We start from the raw sequence: 16,303 nt of genomic DNA, 5'->3' as shown, positions 1-16,303 counted from the left end.
AAATCGGAGAACCTGGAGGAAACCCACGCATGTACAGGGAGAACATGCAAACTCCACACAGAAAGGCACCCTGGGTGACCCAGGGACCGAAGCCTTGTTGTGAGGCGACAGTGCTAACCACTGCACCACCGTGCCGCCCAGCAAGATCCGAAACCTCCAATTACTCCAGGGACTGACTGACTCTGCATTTTCAACTCCACGTTGTTTTGGCGAAAAGCATCCGCTTGAATAAATTAAATGTGACGTAAATGATATATGGACAGTAGTTGGACAGAGAGGTCCTCACAAATCTCCTCAAAGCCCTAAATGTACCCTCACCGCAGTGACAGTCGGCTTAGCCGTGATTATATCACACTGTGGCTGCGGATGAATCACCCAACAGCAGACAGGGAAACCGGGAAACCCAGCATGCAGTTTCCAGCGTCGGTCCTGTCAAACCGTCAATACTGCTATCGCATTCAAGGAAACAGGGAGCTGACATCAACAGCGGCAATCGGAGTCACAGAAATGTGACTAAAATTGGGCATAAGGCATCAAAGAGTAGGACCGCAGAACTCAGCTTAGCCGCCATAATATGGCACCCTGCCGCCCACGCAGCCCAGACCGAAACCCACGACCTTGGGGATAAGCGAAACGGTAAACAAGATAAATGAGTGTTTGCACAGCGAAGCAGCGCAGCGGGGAGGAACAACAGGCTCTTCTGTTACCGATCTTCACCCAGCATGAGATGAGCAAACAAAAGACAGCCTCTCGCGATTAGATTAAGAGCCGCTTCAATTACCGAAATCAACACGCGGAATGAGGAAATCTCTCTCCGCGGATATTCATGCTTAAATTATCGGTCACTCTCACCGTCTCTGTATATGGAACGGCCTCATTTACATTTTATTTCTTTAGCAGACACATTGATCAAAAGCGATGTGCATTTTTTTTTTGAGAAAGCAGGGTCATGAAGAGCGCAGCTCATGATAAATAACGATAAGAATTATATATATCGTGGCCACGTTTAGCTAAATCGTTCCTTCATTTTAGTTAGAAATTATAGATATTGTGGCCATATCTTGTTAATTCGTTCCCACGATGTACTAAATCGTGGACATGTTTTACAAATTTTTACCCTCGTTTTTAGTTAAATCGTGCTGATATTTTATTAATTCATTCCCATGATATATTAAAAAGGCCACAGTATATATAATTCTTATCGTTATTTATCATGAGCTGCGCTCTTCATGACCCTGCTTTCTCAAAAAAAAATGCACATCGCTTTTGATCAATAACGATAAGAATTATATACATCGTGGCCACGTTTAGCTAAATCGTTCCTTCATATTAGTTAGAAATTATAGATATTGTGGCCATATCTTGTTAATTCGTTCCCACGATGTACTAAATCGTGGACATGTTTTACAAATTTTTACCCTCGTTTTTAGTTAAATCGTGCTGATATTTTATAAATTCATTCCCATGATATATTAAAAAGGCCACAGTATATATAATTCTTATCATACTATCATGAGCAGGACTCCAGGGGGTCAGCCAATCAGGTTAAGGATCTCGCAATCACAGGCACTGCATCCCAATCGCCTTAGCCATCCACTTGGGGGGGGGGGGGTAACCATCCTCAAACTCCCTCCAAACAAGACCCATTATATCCACAAGACAAACTGGCCTGCAGTTTTCTCAGTATCCAAAGCGGCACATTTGGTTGTAAGGAGACGGAACACAGGGCTGGGCTGCATGTCTCTTTGTTCTTGCACCATACAACACAAATTCACCTCCGGCAATAAACTACATGGACCAAAGCTTAGGCTAATTGCCCTTCATGCTGATCTCCTGTGAAGCGTATACCTGGCGATTTTACTCAGCTAAACATCATTCCAAAAGTAAGTCACCCAGTCCGTGCCAAATCTCAGCAACAACAGTTGAACGGTTATTATCACGTAAAGAGAAATACCCTCAGACCCAGAAGAAGCTTCAGACGGCTCTAATTCAGCGACCAATGGCCCCATCATCTCTCTCTCTACCAATAACCTGAGCGACGTTAGATTTTACTCTCCGTCTGGCACAACACAAACATCCACACCCAGGTCACGGAGTCTGGTCAGGATGAAATGATGCAAGACTGTGTGCCCTTTAAATGCTATTCCTGATGAAACGCATTATTGCTTCCCTGTCGCAGTGGATGCAGGCTGAAGAGAGCAGCTAATGCACAGGAGATGACTCAGGATATCTGGCCATGCGTGGGCCTCAGGAAGACCGAACCAATCGCAAAGCGATCTGTCTGACATGAATGCTGGTCTGGAACACGTCAATGTGGGGTGAATCGGAGGTCAGGGGAAGATCCAGAGAATGTAACAGCAGGAGTGTGTGGAAATTGGAGAAGGCAGGAATGATAGGCGTACTGTAGGAAATGAGGGTGAGACTTCCAGAGCAGGAGACCATGGACTGACAGGCGTGAGGGCTATGGGATGTTGAGATAAGGTACAGAAAAATAAATGCGGGCTACTTACAGAGTTCTCCTTCAGCCCTAAACCCTCCCCGTTAGGAAGTGAGGACCTCCTCTTAGAAGTGGGCGTCTTGCTGGGAGTGTTGGACACGCCTGGCTTCCTCTTCACCACCACCACTTCGCAGCAGGCCTGGTCCTCGTTCAGGGTGCTCTTCCCTGCATTGATGACCCTATTGGCGACAATCACATACACCATGGATACTCACAGTGGCACTAGTGCAGTCTGTGCTGTAGCGATGGACAAAACGATGCTTTTTGAACCATTTGCTGTATTTTTTGACCCCACTAGATGGTGCTGTTTAAAAAAAGGCACAAAGCATGACCCAAAGTAAACCACTGATCAGTACAAATTAAGAATGTAAACAATATTATCATCATCATCATTGATAAACACTGTTAGTGACTGATTAATACTCAGTCAACATGTATAAAGAGAAATGGTACTTCCTTTACCATTTGCACAAATACAGTTACACTGGAGTGCTGCTTTTCACGTATCCTATCATGCCCTTTGTGAAAGAAGAATGCCCAAGGACACGCGGCCTCTTTCCCTAGCAACCACTAGGAACAAGTCAAGTCTCAGATTGATAAAGGCCACCTGGTAGGCTGTCTGTGGGAACGGCTGCTCCCCCCCCCCACCCCAATTGTATCCTAGCAACCTGAATAATTTCAGAGAAGTTACAAAGTAAGGAGGAACCTCACCTTCAGCCACTTTCTGGAAAACAACTCGGGTATAAAAGAGGCCTGAGAAAAGATCTGGGCAGAAGCTTGGGGAAGGAATGCTGGTGTTGAACATTGGGCGAGTTTCCCTTCCACACCCATCAAATATTCATCAGCTGTATTAGAAATCTTCTCCTGCTTCTGTGTTTGAATTCTGTTACCACACAGGTCTCCCACAAACATCATTCAAGTAAGTTACAGTTCTGAAAAAAAAAATGCAACACAAATACCTTCAAATAAGCTCTATCTGTCACTAGAATTTCCCTGAATGAGATTTTTCACTTCTGCTCTCCCAGACTCTCCTATGTCACAATCACGCAGTCTCAGAACCGTCTGATCTTGCTTACATTTCAGAGTACTTATGTGCTAGCTGTTTGACGTTAATGCTGAAGCCGCCTGCTAAAATGAACCAGACAGACCCCAACTTTCATGGTCCTCGGTGCCAACTGGCTTCTGCCTGCCACAATCGTCGACGGAATTAAATGAAACTGAGAGCTGCGACCGACGGTGCCTGGGGCAGCAGCCGTCTCCTTGCAGACCTTCTGTGTGGAATTCGGCACAAGATTTTGGCCAGCTCATGAAACGAGAGGAGATCTTCCAGCTCCCTTAAGCCGCAGAGTGTCTAATCAGCTCGGCTGCCAACCAGACACCCAGCAGACCTGGACCTCAAGGGGTTTGCACATGAAACATCAAGACAGAGCCAAGCGCAACAGTCCTCTCCAGGGACGAGTGGATCCCAGCCAACGGCAACTTGGGACTTACATTCGATAATGAATAAGCAAATGGAGTCTTGTTTCATTCAAAGAGTTGTGTCTGATACAAACAACCCACTGGGCAGTGGAACAAAAGAAGAACATCTGTCAGAATTTTACTTTTATAGCTAAGACTGTACCTAATCTTGCTTAGAATTCCAAGTTCAATTTGATGTTACACATTTGTCTACTGTATTAGCAAGGTATTTAGTAATGGTAATCACAAGAATGCTTTTAATATAACCTTACTGACCACCGCTACAGGTTCCCTGGGAGACTAAGGAGTGTGGCATGAAAGTCACACCCTCCTTCCCGACGCATCAGCGCACACGCGCAGCTGAACACCAACACTGCTAACACCAACACTGCTGTCTAACACCAACACTGCTGTCTAACACCAACACTAATTAGTGTTCACAGGCCGTCCCAGGTACCATTCTGTTCTGCGGTGGCCATGCACAGTTCACACGACACAAACACAACCCAGGACTTGCCTGTAACGGGAAATTGTTAGATTTTACTCTCCGTCTGGCACAACACAAACATCCACACCCAGGTCACGGAGTCTGGCTAGGATGAAATGACGCAAGACTGTGTGCCCTATTAAATGCTAAAAGATGGGGGGAGGAGAGTTTGATATTGGGGGACTCCGCCGCATACATCCTCCTTGGTTCCTACACCCCTATCTGGTTGCTTCTATGAATGGTTGGTCATCTTGACCACATGACCATCTAGGTCAACATGTGACCACACTGGACCCTCACTTTGTTATCTGGCGAAGCCCGCTTCATTCTGAAGTGCACCAATAGCATTTGACTGCTCAGTGGTACATGATCAGAAGACCAGCAGTAAGACTAGACAGGCATACATTATGCTGATCGGCTTGAGTTTCGCCGTAAGAACAGGTAGAAAAGCAATCCTGTAACCCAGTAATACATTATGAACAACACTGGTGCAGTTTCTCAGCTCATTCCGCATGGGTACAGTTTGGCTCCAGTGTTTTTAGCAGTTTTTTGTAGCTCCTGTGTCTAATAGCTACAGTGTTACTCCTACATGTCATTAAGTGTTGTGCTCCCACATTTCTTAAGTACAGGTAGTTCTTCACTTTACGAGCTAAATTACTGCTCGTTAATCGAGAGCTCATAAGGCGGGAGGTATTTTGATTCTGATTGTCCCATAGAACTGAAATAAAAAATATTATTTTTTTTAAAAACGAACAGTGTTTTTGGGCAACGCAGGTTGAATTGTGTGCAATTTGTAAAAAAAAAAATACGAAAAATTAAATTTTTATATTTTTGCCGCAGACAATTCCCGCAAAGATATAAACTTGTAAATTGGGAGCTCAGAAAGCGAGAGCTACCTGTACCATATAGGCACTGCATGCGATGACTGTTTATTAATGAATCATTAATGGGAAATGGGATTACTGGGCAAAATGTCAGCTCAACAGACATCTGGGTGAACCACTAGCTGTTCCGCACAATCTGCGGAGCACAAATGACCCTCTTCTGGTTTAAAATGTTTGTCCACAATCCAGTGTATGAGGTGCTATTACTTTTCAGAATGTAGAAGTGCAGGTATGTGGGTGTCTGTAGCCATCTGGTACCGTTTAACACACCAGGGATGGGACAGGGTGACAGAAGGTACAGTAAGGGGGGAATATGAAAGATATGCTGATTATTTTTTAAAAAGGGGGAAGGACACCAGTTACCTAAAATCTCATTGAAATTGCAGCAAAAAAAACTGCAACACATGAATTTGACTGTCACTCAGATGGGCAATCATGATGGGCAATCATGCAGACCCTGAGGTCTGTAAGACACAGCCAGAATGCAATACAAACCTATTTATTAACTGTCCCCTTTAAAGATAAAAGTACTGCTTTATCTTCCCCATTAGAAGACTATAGTTTTCTATTTGCAGGTATGAAATGAATTCATCCGTGACTGAGGAACACTCGCACAAATTAAAAGAATTAAAGCTTAAATTACTTTTGAAATTACAGAGCAGGCAGTTTGGCATGCGGCCGCAGTAGGGAAGTGCTACGTGGCCCCGTGGAAACGCACTGCATGCGGAGAAGGCATCTGCTGGACAGGGCACTCGGCCCACAGACACCCGGCCCGTCGTGGCAGGAGATGCCAATGCGAAAGCTAGCAACACGTGGTGCAGCAGAAGCAGACTCGCCCCGCCAACCACACGTGGAGCGTGTTCAATAAGCACGCCAACATCTGTGTACTGTACAGGAGCCAAGAACCACCGTCGGGACATGTCTGACGATTTCTGAAATAGCCAACAGTTAAACGAAGAGCAAATTTCCAAAATTCACTCAGTTCACGGAATATGTTTGAGAAAATTTCATCATCAGATTACATGAGGATAAGTGAGTTTTGGTTCCTGATGCAATAACATACAGCTCTGGAAAAAGTAACAGACCACTGTATTTTTTAACAAATCTACATTTTTAAATCCTGGTTTAATCCTGGTTCTGCTGGCAGAAGCTACACGGAGCAGCAGGCTGCTTCCAGGTTCAAAGGTTCTAAGACAGCAGTACACAAGAACATGGTGAAGCAAGACACTGGGAACGACCAGAAACCAGCCAGGCAGAGGGCAGAAGCAACTTGCTAATGCCAGAGATGACAGTCAACTTATCTAGCAGTGCCTCATAAATCCAAGAATGACCTCAAGTGACCTTCTAAAGGAATGGGAAACATTATGTGTAGGTGTGAGGTGCACTGCTAGGACAGTTCATATCAGGCTCCTAGAAGCAGGACTGAAGTCCCATAAAGCAAGGAAGGAGCCCTTCATTAATGAGAAAGAGTAGAACCAGACTGCACTTTGCAAAAAATAAATAAATAAATATATATATATATATATATATATATAATATAAAATTCACAAATGCACACCTATAAATTGAGAAATTAGTGAAATGAAAAATTGTACTGTGGTCTGTTATTTTTTTCTAGAGCTGTATGATGAGGAAACCTGACTTTGGGTCATCGGTGGGCTCATCTCAAACACAATCAAAAACATGGACTGAGTTTTGTAAATTTACTCTTCAAATATTGGTGGAGATTTTAGGTTTTCTGATGCCCGCCTGTGACTCAAACTACCACTGCATTTGAGAGGCTAAACCCCTGCCTACCACAGATGCACATCTGCAAAAATGTTCCAGACGAAGACGAATATTCACTTTTAAAAAAGAACATGTTCCTGTCAGGGGAACATCCTTGCACGTTAGAAACAGGAGGGTATTTCGAGGGACGACTGACTGTCATGCACCTTTCCATAACGTCAGCAGGCCCAGCTGCTGACACGGAGCTCAATCTGTGGCCGGCTTCAAGCGGTTATGGGGTGGAGGAGTGTTTCCAGGAAGAAACAGGAAGAGACTCCCAGGAACAGGAAGTGAAGAGGAAGACAGGGAGGGGAGGAGGGGCTGGAAGGCTTCTGGTTCAATTGCATTTTATTGAGCCAGTTAAACAGACTGTTGGAGGGGGGGCAGGTCAGGATTCCTGACGCACCTCACGGTTAAGAGGGGGCCACAGCACCAAGCTTTCCTAAGCACTGCTTTGCCCCCACGAGGCCTATGAACATTACATAAGCATTTCAGCACAGCCGACGCTGAGGGGTGTAGCTGTCAGGGTCCTGCCACAATGTCCCGCGACCCGTGGGACAGGGACACTTCTCGCGCTGAACGGGGACACGGCCAGCAAGCTGGCAGTCGACACCGCGGAGCGGCTGGGGCAGCCAGCTGGCACCAGTCGTCAGGAGCCCTGACGGGGGGGGGGGAGCACAGACACACGATTGCTCTTGTTATTACAAGAGTGCCCAGCCTGGAGCTGTGTGGCCTTATGAGTGCATCCTTAGACAACTCTAACCCCACCCCATCTGCTCTTCTCTATTCTAGATGCACTGAAACTCTCAGTTCCCATTTCTCTCCTGGAAGCTACGACAGGAATCTCTCTGTGATAAATGCCTCGATTTTTTCTTCTTGTAACCACAGTGAGATTTTGGTGCGAAACTGGAGCGTCAGAGGTAGGCACATGACACTCAAGTTCCCCTTTCCAAGATCTGAAGAAAAGTACATTTTCTCCTGTATTAATGACATTATCTTGATGTTGATGTTTCAATCCTGTTTCACACCACGGATTCCAGTCCACGCCTGAATCCCTTTTCTGCAGACCAGAATTAGCTCACTCTTCACCACTGTTTTTCGCCAGTCCAAAATTGACTTGCAACGCACTTCGTTTCTCCCTCTCTTGCTCGAGGCAACATTAAATTTAATGACAGCAAGAATATACAGCACTAAAAATATTCACGTTTGTGCATCTGCTCACAACAGGCTAAAACTTGCAGACTTGCGGAAAAAATACATCATTAGAATAACTGAACATGAGGAAAGGTACGTTTGTTGATAACGTAACTGATTCCTGTTTAAATTAACTTAAAACGAGGAAGCCTGTCCCGGATAATCCTGTTCCAGCATAATGTATCTAAGACCAGCAGCGGTGAATGGACACCTTACATATTTCTGCGTGTAATACGCTACACACGCTGATGTCATGGCCTTGATTTTTTCCCGTGAATTAGTCGTAGATGACGTCACGAACCACGGATTTCACGCACTTTTCACGCCGATTTGAGGTTATAAGACTGTCCGTCAAGTCAAATGCTGTTAAAAATAAATATATATATACAGATTATTAAGTCGGCAACATCGGTGTGCAACATCAAATAACGAATTTCACTCAATATAAATGCAAGATAATAAACACAACGTAATCCCGATTTGTTTATCCTGGAAGTGAATGCGTTTATATTTTTAGATCGACATTTTAATATTTGCTCTTTTAACAGCTTGCACTCCCCCTAGCAACTGGAATACGTAATGCATATGGCGCATCTGTCATTTTCATGAGCGCGCATACAGAATTACATTTCGTCAAATTAAAAATATAAATACTACACGTCGCGAACAAAGGCGTTACTAACACGCAGGTATTCCGTTAAACGAAACGAGAAATGCATTCGCCGTCTCCAGCAAATGCATATTTTTTTTTATCCTGTTACTCCCTCTGATGTTAATTGCATATTACGCCTCACACCAGAGGCTAATTTCGCACATTTCCACCTGTGACCCATTCAATCAGAACCGACAGCGCCGCTGCATACGCGCCGGTCATGCACGCCAGTCCGTGCGGCGATCTGTGCAGCACTTACTCGGCATAACCCGTGGACCATGGCAGGCTCTTCGTCTCCTTCAGGATGAGGATGGGCCGTGCAATGTGATCCGCAGAGCACTCTATCTCGTCCGGCGACAGTCCGAGAAACTCCGGTCTCATGTACGGGAATCTCAACGGTAAGTCGGAGCCACCGAGGTGATCACCGTTAGAGCTACCAGCCATGATGCCTCCCATGAAATTGGCAACCGCAGATTTCACCCGTGTGAGCATATTACTGCTGCAGCGTGGATCTGAGCGACGGACTGCCCGGCTCCCCTTCCCCAGATTTCCCCCCAGTGCGGCGACGTTACGGCGGCGGAGCGGAGCACAAGTATTCGGGTTAGAGTGTCTTGCAGCGCTGGCCGGTCCCGGTGAACGCGGAAATAAACTCCGATATGCGCGGTCATGTGACGGACCGGTTTCTGGATTTGGTCGCAGAGCTGCCTCCTTGAGCCGCTTATTGTTATCAGCAGTAGGTCAGAGGTAGCTTTCGTTTCGTACTGGACCTAGAGCAATGTTTACGTCTGTTAGTTACCCTAATTTGTTTATGCACTGCTAGAGGCGTTACTAGAAAACGTTAAGCAGCATATTCTTAGAACCTGGTTATTTCTACAGGCGCTTTTTTTCATGGTATAACGTTTAATTTGTACAATGCTTGTCGTCTTTAAGTGCCACTGTGTTCAATGGGCTGTAATTACTGTTCCCTTCTCACCTTCTCCCATACAGCAGAAGGTAAGTGTATTGTGTTGTGTCATAGTTGCAATCTCAGCCTCAGAGCTTACTCTTTTTCAGAGGACTTTTGACCGTTATTTCAATCTATCTGGTTTGGGTGAAAATCCGGTGTCCCTAGGAGAAAATTCCTTGCGCCCCATTGGCTCAGAAAGGTCTCTTTCTGCCCACGAGGATTTATACGACCAGCTTAAGTGGATCTTGTAAACTCCGCAGGACAGAAATCGTACCTGCTAGACTGCTTCCCTGAGGCACAATGATATTCAGGTTTTACCTGACGATTAGACTTTAAGGAAAACAGGGAATTTTCAATATTGGGACCAATATTTTCTAATACATAATTTGAAATGAGGGTGGTCCGAGACCACGCTGCCATCTCGTCTAGGTGTGCCCTCTGTGCCACGTGTTGCCTGGCATTGGCTCAAGGTGCCCCAGTAACCTTGACCAAGACAAACTGTTGGATAATTTGATATAATTTTCAGGAGATTCCCAAGGGTCATTTGTGACTTTAAGCCCTTCTAACACCCACATATGCCCTCCTGTCAGGATTATATACACTAGTATTTCACAACCCAGTTCCTGAGGACCCCGAGACAATCCATGTTTTTCTTCCTCCCAGCACCTCCTGCTGGGTATTTGGTGTCCCTGATTGGCTGGGATCTGGGTGGGGGCAAAGACGGGTCCCCGAGGACTAGGTTGAGAAACACTGCCTGTTTCATGAGAAATCCCTCCCCAAAAGAACAGCTCACAAATGCTTCCCCTCCTTTTATTTCTTTACGCAGACATTCCTGCCCCCCTTGGACATTCTGTACCTCTGCACTGTAGTTCCAACTGCATCTTGAGACCCAGTGTGCTGCCCCCCCCCCCCCCCCCCATGTGACGTGGCTTTTTGTTCATGGTCCAAAGGAAGTGTGAGCACATATCTCTAACCTGGGCTGAAATTCCCAGTCTGCAAACCCGACAGCCTGACAACAGTGGGTCAGTTGGAAGTGGCCCTGAACTCATATAAACACATCTGCAGTGGGGACAGGATTAGAGGAACTTCCAGGGTGAAAAACAAGCACGATGAAAAGCCTTCAAACTTTAAAGGAAATCAAAATCAGTACACTTTCAGAAACGAATGACGCTACGCATGTTTTTCATTTTATGAAACATCCAATTTCAAAGGTTCTGTACGTCCGAACAGTTACTGACCATTTTAGGGCCCATTTCCTGATGGACCCAGTCCTGCATGCGGTCCGCACTAATGCTCATTGTCAGCACTTCCCCTTTTCCCGTCTCTCCTCACTTCCTCATTTGGCGTCTTGTTCGAAATGCATGAAAAATCTTGTCCCATATGTTTGTCATGTCAGGGCGAAGATGCATTGGAGGTTTAATAAAACTTTGTTTGATTGGACCAGTAAGCTTGACTATCTGGATGAATCAATACAATAAAGAGCAGTAATTCCATATGGGTTGTGCCTTTATTAGATGAGTGTTCCTGGTTCAAGAAAAATGCAAAGTACAGTAAAACAATAAGTTGAATGATTCATGAAAATAGAACGGAAAACGAAACTCCAGAAAATCCATGTATGTAACACTATACTGTACATTAATCAATGGGGGGAGGGGCAAAGGTCCCAAGCAGATGTCAGATGGTTCCAGATGGTTCGGCCTCGAGAGATAGAAAATGAGCTTGGAAGAATGATACAGACCTGTCGTATAAAGCAGTCACTACCACCAGACCACACAACAAACAAAAGGCACCATGACAGCTTGTGGGGATTATGCATGTGAGAGGAGGGGGTCGCCACCTGTTACTGTGGCAGCAAGGTTCAGCCCTAGGATTGGCCAAAGAGCCCAGGTAGGGATGAGCTCACAGATGGACAGCTGCACTCGCCAGGATTAAGATGCATCAACCTGTCTGACTGTTAGCTATGCTGTTCGGATGCCATGCATCACACCCCAGTTGAAGCACTGTGACTTTTTTCCCCCCAATATGTGGGACCTTCAGAAATAGCTGAAAATGATTTTGCTGATTACTACTGAATCGACTTGATTTTGAAAGGCCAGATGTGAACACATTTTTTTACTATGCATTGCAAATGTCATTTTGGCAGAAATAAAATGCTGATTTATCTGAACTGGACACAATACACTAGAGCCGGAAACACAATGACCTTGATAAACGGTCAGGCGGTCTTTTTCCCAGTTCTGCATTTGCGCCCTCTGCTGGAATATGGTGGGCTTTACCTTTCGATGGAACATCTCAGGAGGACGATGTCTGGGAAAAGCGCTGAAGTCGTGGGATATAAAACGGTTCAGGGACGTAGATTTAGGGTGGACGGAGGGGATGTGTCCCCACCAATATCCTCCGACCATTGAAATGTCCCAACCAATAATTTAATCCACTTAAAAAAAAAAATTAAAAAAAAACAATCGTGCTGTCAACATTAACCTAGACACGCAGAAAGGGATAAATCACGTTCTCTCCTTGAGTCCTCCCGCCCCCAAAACACATATGAACATTTTGATTGGCTGTGCATTTCCCTGCTATCATGTGAGAGGCTGTGGCTGCGTTCAGATACAAGCAGCGCCAAATGCAGTGGATTTTTTTCCCCGTGCAAGAAGGTGTGTTGGGTGACACATGTGAGGATGGCGGCAGCAAAAAAAAAAGAAGCTGGACATAAGGAGCTTTTTTTCAAAGAAAAGTGTAAGTCACTTCAAGTTCGCTAGTGAATCCATCAAAGTCCATCAAAGTAACGACGACAGTTAACGTTAATGCTAGTGGGGTTTTTTTTTTTTACCGCTTTGACGCACATTCATTATAGCAGGGCAGGCTATAGTCTGTGAATACGGACTTAAAACTAACAGCAGATTAAACAGCTAAATGTAAAAGTATAAATATGATCCCTGTCAGTTCTCCTAATCTAATGACGACTATTTGTCAGAAATCAGTCTTGTGAAAGAAATTGATATGCTACATACTAATATTGCCATGGCTAGAATTTTATTGACAGTTCACCAATAGACAATCCACTTAGCACAAATAGTTTTTAAAATATATTCACTGACTTGGCAAACATTAATGATTTGATTCGAGATTTGCACACTAAGACTCAGAAAAAGTGAAATAAAATGATTGCTGTTTAAATGGCATGTGATAAGTCATAGGTCCCCACCAATGTCCAGAGCAAATCTACGCCCTTGAAAAGGTTTGTACTGATAAACGTCTTAAATATCAAAACACCCATGGTTGTGGAAGCTTCAGATTTTATTTTACTTGATGGCCAATATTGCTGTATTACAGAAAATATTGTTTGTATGAATACATATTTGGAGTCTCAGGCGTATCAGCCAACAGACACCGATGAGCTTGTGTGATTTTTTTTTTCTTCCTGTATCCAAATGAATATACAGACACCTTCAGAATTACAATTTCTACCTAATCTATTTTCTGAGACTATGGGAAAATAAAAGCTTTTTAAGCACGAAGAAATCCCGTTGTTTATAGAGCTGTTCAATACAACCATGATTTTCACTTGTATCTGGTGACTGAACTCCGGAACTTGATGTTATGACAGTCTGTGTCAGATTTAGAAATGTTTTTGAAATTATTAGCCATTATTGCCTAACCATATTATTATCCTGTGATGTATTGTCAATTACATTTCCTTACAATCCTAAAATTGTCACTTGCATCATTCTTTTGGGCTGATATATCACGGCTGGCCCATGTGAGATACTGTATTGCAGAAGAACACTGTAAAGGTCACCATCCGAGTAGCACGTTTCAGGTCATTTCCGCCACAAATGCCTGCATCTGAATCTTACTAGCTGCCAAATGAAGAGTAAAACGAGGAGAAGAGAAAGAATGCCGCGTTTGCTTCAGCTCCATCCCGAATGGGGGGTTACGTAGATAGATTTTGTTTTTTGTTTTTTTGTTTTCGTGATAACACTGCCCGTTAGAAATAAAGCTTCGTTTAATGTCACGATGGTATTTTTTTATATACCACAGCTGAACATTAATTAAAGTTAGTCAACGGTAGGTTATTAGTCGTCAAGTTTTCATTTTATGCACGCATCAAGTTAAGAAAAATTAAGAGCACTAATTAAATATTTGAAGCTTACCAGCTAAAATTGATTGTAATAACAGGCGAGAACCATGGGAGTTTCTATAGTCATCGGAAAGAAAAGGGACTTCTTCTGAAGATTGGCGTCGGGGTTGAAATGCCTGGGGCTATGGCCCCGAGCGATCGGACCTAACGACGCCCATGACAGGGACACGCACGTCGTATCCCCGCCTCCGCGATTAGACCTACTGAGAAACCGGCTGGAACAAACCTGCGGAGAAGCGCCTCAGTCGGAAAGCGAAACCCGGTGCCGACCAGTAGGGGGAAGTAAAGCACCGCAGCTTAGCGGACTTGTCCATGTAGGCTGCTACCAGGAGGCAGTCTACACCGTGTGTCCCCATGTCCCTTTGCGAAAGGGATATTACCTTACGTCCCGAGGACAATAATTCCAAGACAGGATTAGCTCAATTTGACAGAAATTATTTTTGGGAAATTGTATGAGGATCTTAGGGAACAGAGAGGGTTAATAAAATCAACTAATTTGCTGGGAATCATGTCTGTGGAGATTTGAGATTGATCTGGGGAAAGTCCACACTCATAGATAAGAGTCAGTGTTCAGGAGACACCCAAATGTTCTCTTAGAGTCAGCCTGCTAGATATGTAGAGTCTCCCTCTGCCACAGAATAAAGCAATACTTAAAAAAGCTTATTAATTAAATTACCTTGAAGTCAATGAAAAATCCAGAAAACCTAAAATTAAATTAAAATTCCAGAGTTTATTCCTTTTTGGATAGAAGTTCTGAAGACAGTCACATTAAACGTTAATGAACAATTTCAAATTCATACGTAAATTATAACGTTTTAAAACAGCAGGCCCCGCAGCACATAACCACGAGTACTAACTCCGACTCAGTGATTTAGATGCTATTGTTGTGTTAGGGGCTTCATGCCACGGTTCTCACAGAAATCATTTATGGGTCCCAAACCGCCCCCACCCACCCACCCCCCCCTCCCAACACTCCTCCAGCCTCCAGTGACACAGCCCAGGAAAGAGGCCGCTTGGAATTTAGTGGGGGTAGAGGTCAGAAACCAACTGGGATGACATTTTGCTAAACCCCCCCCCCCGTGTTAAAAGTCATCTCGCCACCACTTATGCATGACAATGTCTGAGAAAGGAATTAGCTTCTCAAGGACTTCAGCAAGCCCAAGGCAGGGATTTGTTCTGAAACGCTCAGACCAAATGGGCACCCTTATGAGTGAAACTGTAAAATATTGCAGTTTGCAACCATTTCGGCCAAATGTGGGACTGCTGGACTAGAACATTGAAAATGTTGCTCACTGCAAAATATATACGTCAGATTCCCTGCTCTAGCTTCTCAAAATAAAAATAAACACATCGGTGAAGGATCTGGCCTCAGATAAATCCGAAATATATGAAAGAAGTGTGGTAGTCTCTAAGGACTTTCTAAATCAACTTCACATTTAGATCAAAAAGACGTAATTACGTTACACATATGTAGCAAAATATTTGAATTACTTTTGCAGCGATTGGAATTTCATATGAAAAAAACCACAGCAAAGTTATGGAAGATGTTTTTTAGTCATGATGAAACTGGGTACGCTAATGGTACCCTTCTTGTGTAAGCGATCATAGCAGAACTCACACCAGGTGGGGTGTTGGTTTGGGTAGGGACACCTCCCTTCCAATATTAAGGGAGTACTGTGTGTGTTTATTTGGACGGGGGGTTTGTTCTCTACCAGTGTTTAAACCCAGACCTACGCCTTTGGCACCAGGGAACCAAAATGTAAAAGTGGGTTTAAAACTATTTAAAATTCATAAGCTAAACCGCACAACACACCAGACCTGCATACGAATTTGGCAGAATGAACGTGTTTGGCAACGTGAATGTGCTTTTTTCAGTGCTAATATAGACAGGCTCTGACCAGTCAAAATGACCCCCCTAAACACGACCTCCTAACATAAACCACTGCACGGACACCGCATGCTTCATCTCACACTTGCGTAAGAAATCACATTTACCTTGCATCATTGTTGAGATGATCAGTATTTCTCAACGAAATTTTGAATAAGTTCCAAGTAACATAAGTTCTTTTCTGGTAATTTAGTCCAGTTTGGAAAGGAGACCATTGTAGCATCTCTATTTTAGTAATTGTGCTCCATCAAAGCCTGACAGATTACTGCAGGTTTAGAAAGACGAATCTGAATGGTAGAGAACAAGAACCTGGATTGGAGTGCAGAGCAGCAGGTAACAAGAAATAAATTCTGTTGTTCATCATAACACCACAATTTTCTGGAAGAAAA

The 16,303-nt window shown here is 44.1% G+C and overlaps 1 protein-coding gene across 1 annotated transcript in view; it reads right to left on the bottom strand.

The window, feature by feature from the left end:
* The window catches only part of ppm1h (protein phosphatase, Mg2+/Mn2+ dependent, 1H), a 33,700-nt gene extending 23,803 nt beyond the window's left edge, over positions 1–9,897 (bottom strand). The window contains exons 1-2 of the mRNA XM_023791463.2: positions 9,199–9,897; positions 2,511–2,676 (exon numbers count right to left, since the gene is read on the bottom strand). Of these exons, the coding sequence (XP_023647231.2) occupies positions 2,511–2,676; positions 9,199–9,431 (399 nt within the window). The 5' untranslated portion in view covers positions 9,432–9,897. The remainder of the gene's footprint in view (positions 1–2,510; positions 2,677–9,198) is intronic.
* Positions 9,898–16,303: the final 6,406 nt, after the last annotated feature.

Source organism: Paramormyrops kingsleyae, chromosome 1 (genome assembly GCF_048594095.1).
Source record: "Paramormyrops kingsleyae isolate MSU_618 chromosome 1, PKINGS_0.4, whole genome shotgun sequence".
In the NCBI taxonomy this organism is placed as follows: Eukaryota; Metazoa; Chordata; class Actinopteri; order Osteoglossiformes; family Mormyridae; genus Paramormyrops; species Paramormyrops kingsleyae.
This window is presented reverse-complemented; position numbering and strand designations above follow the sequence as displayed.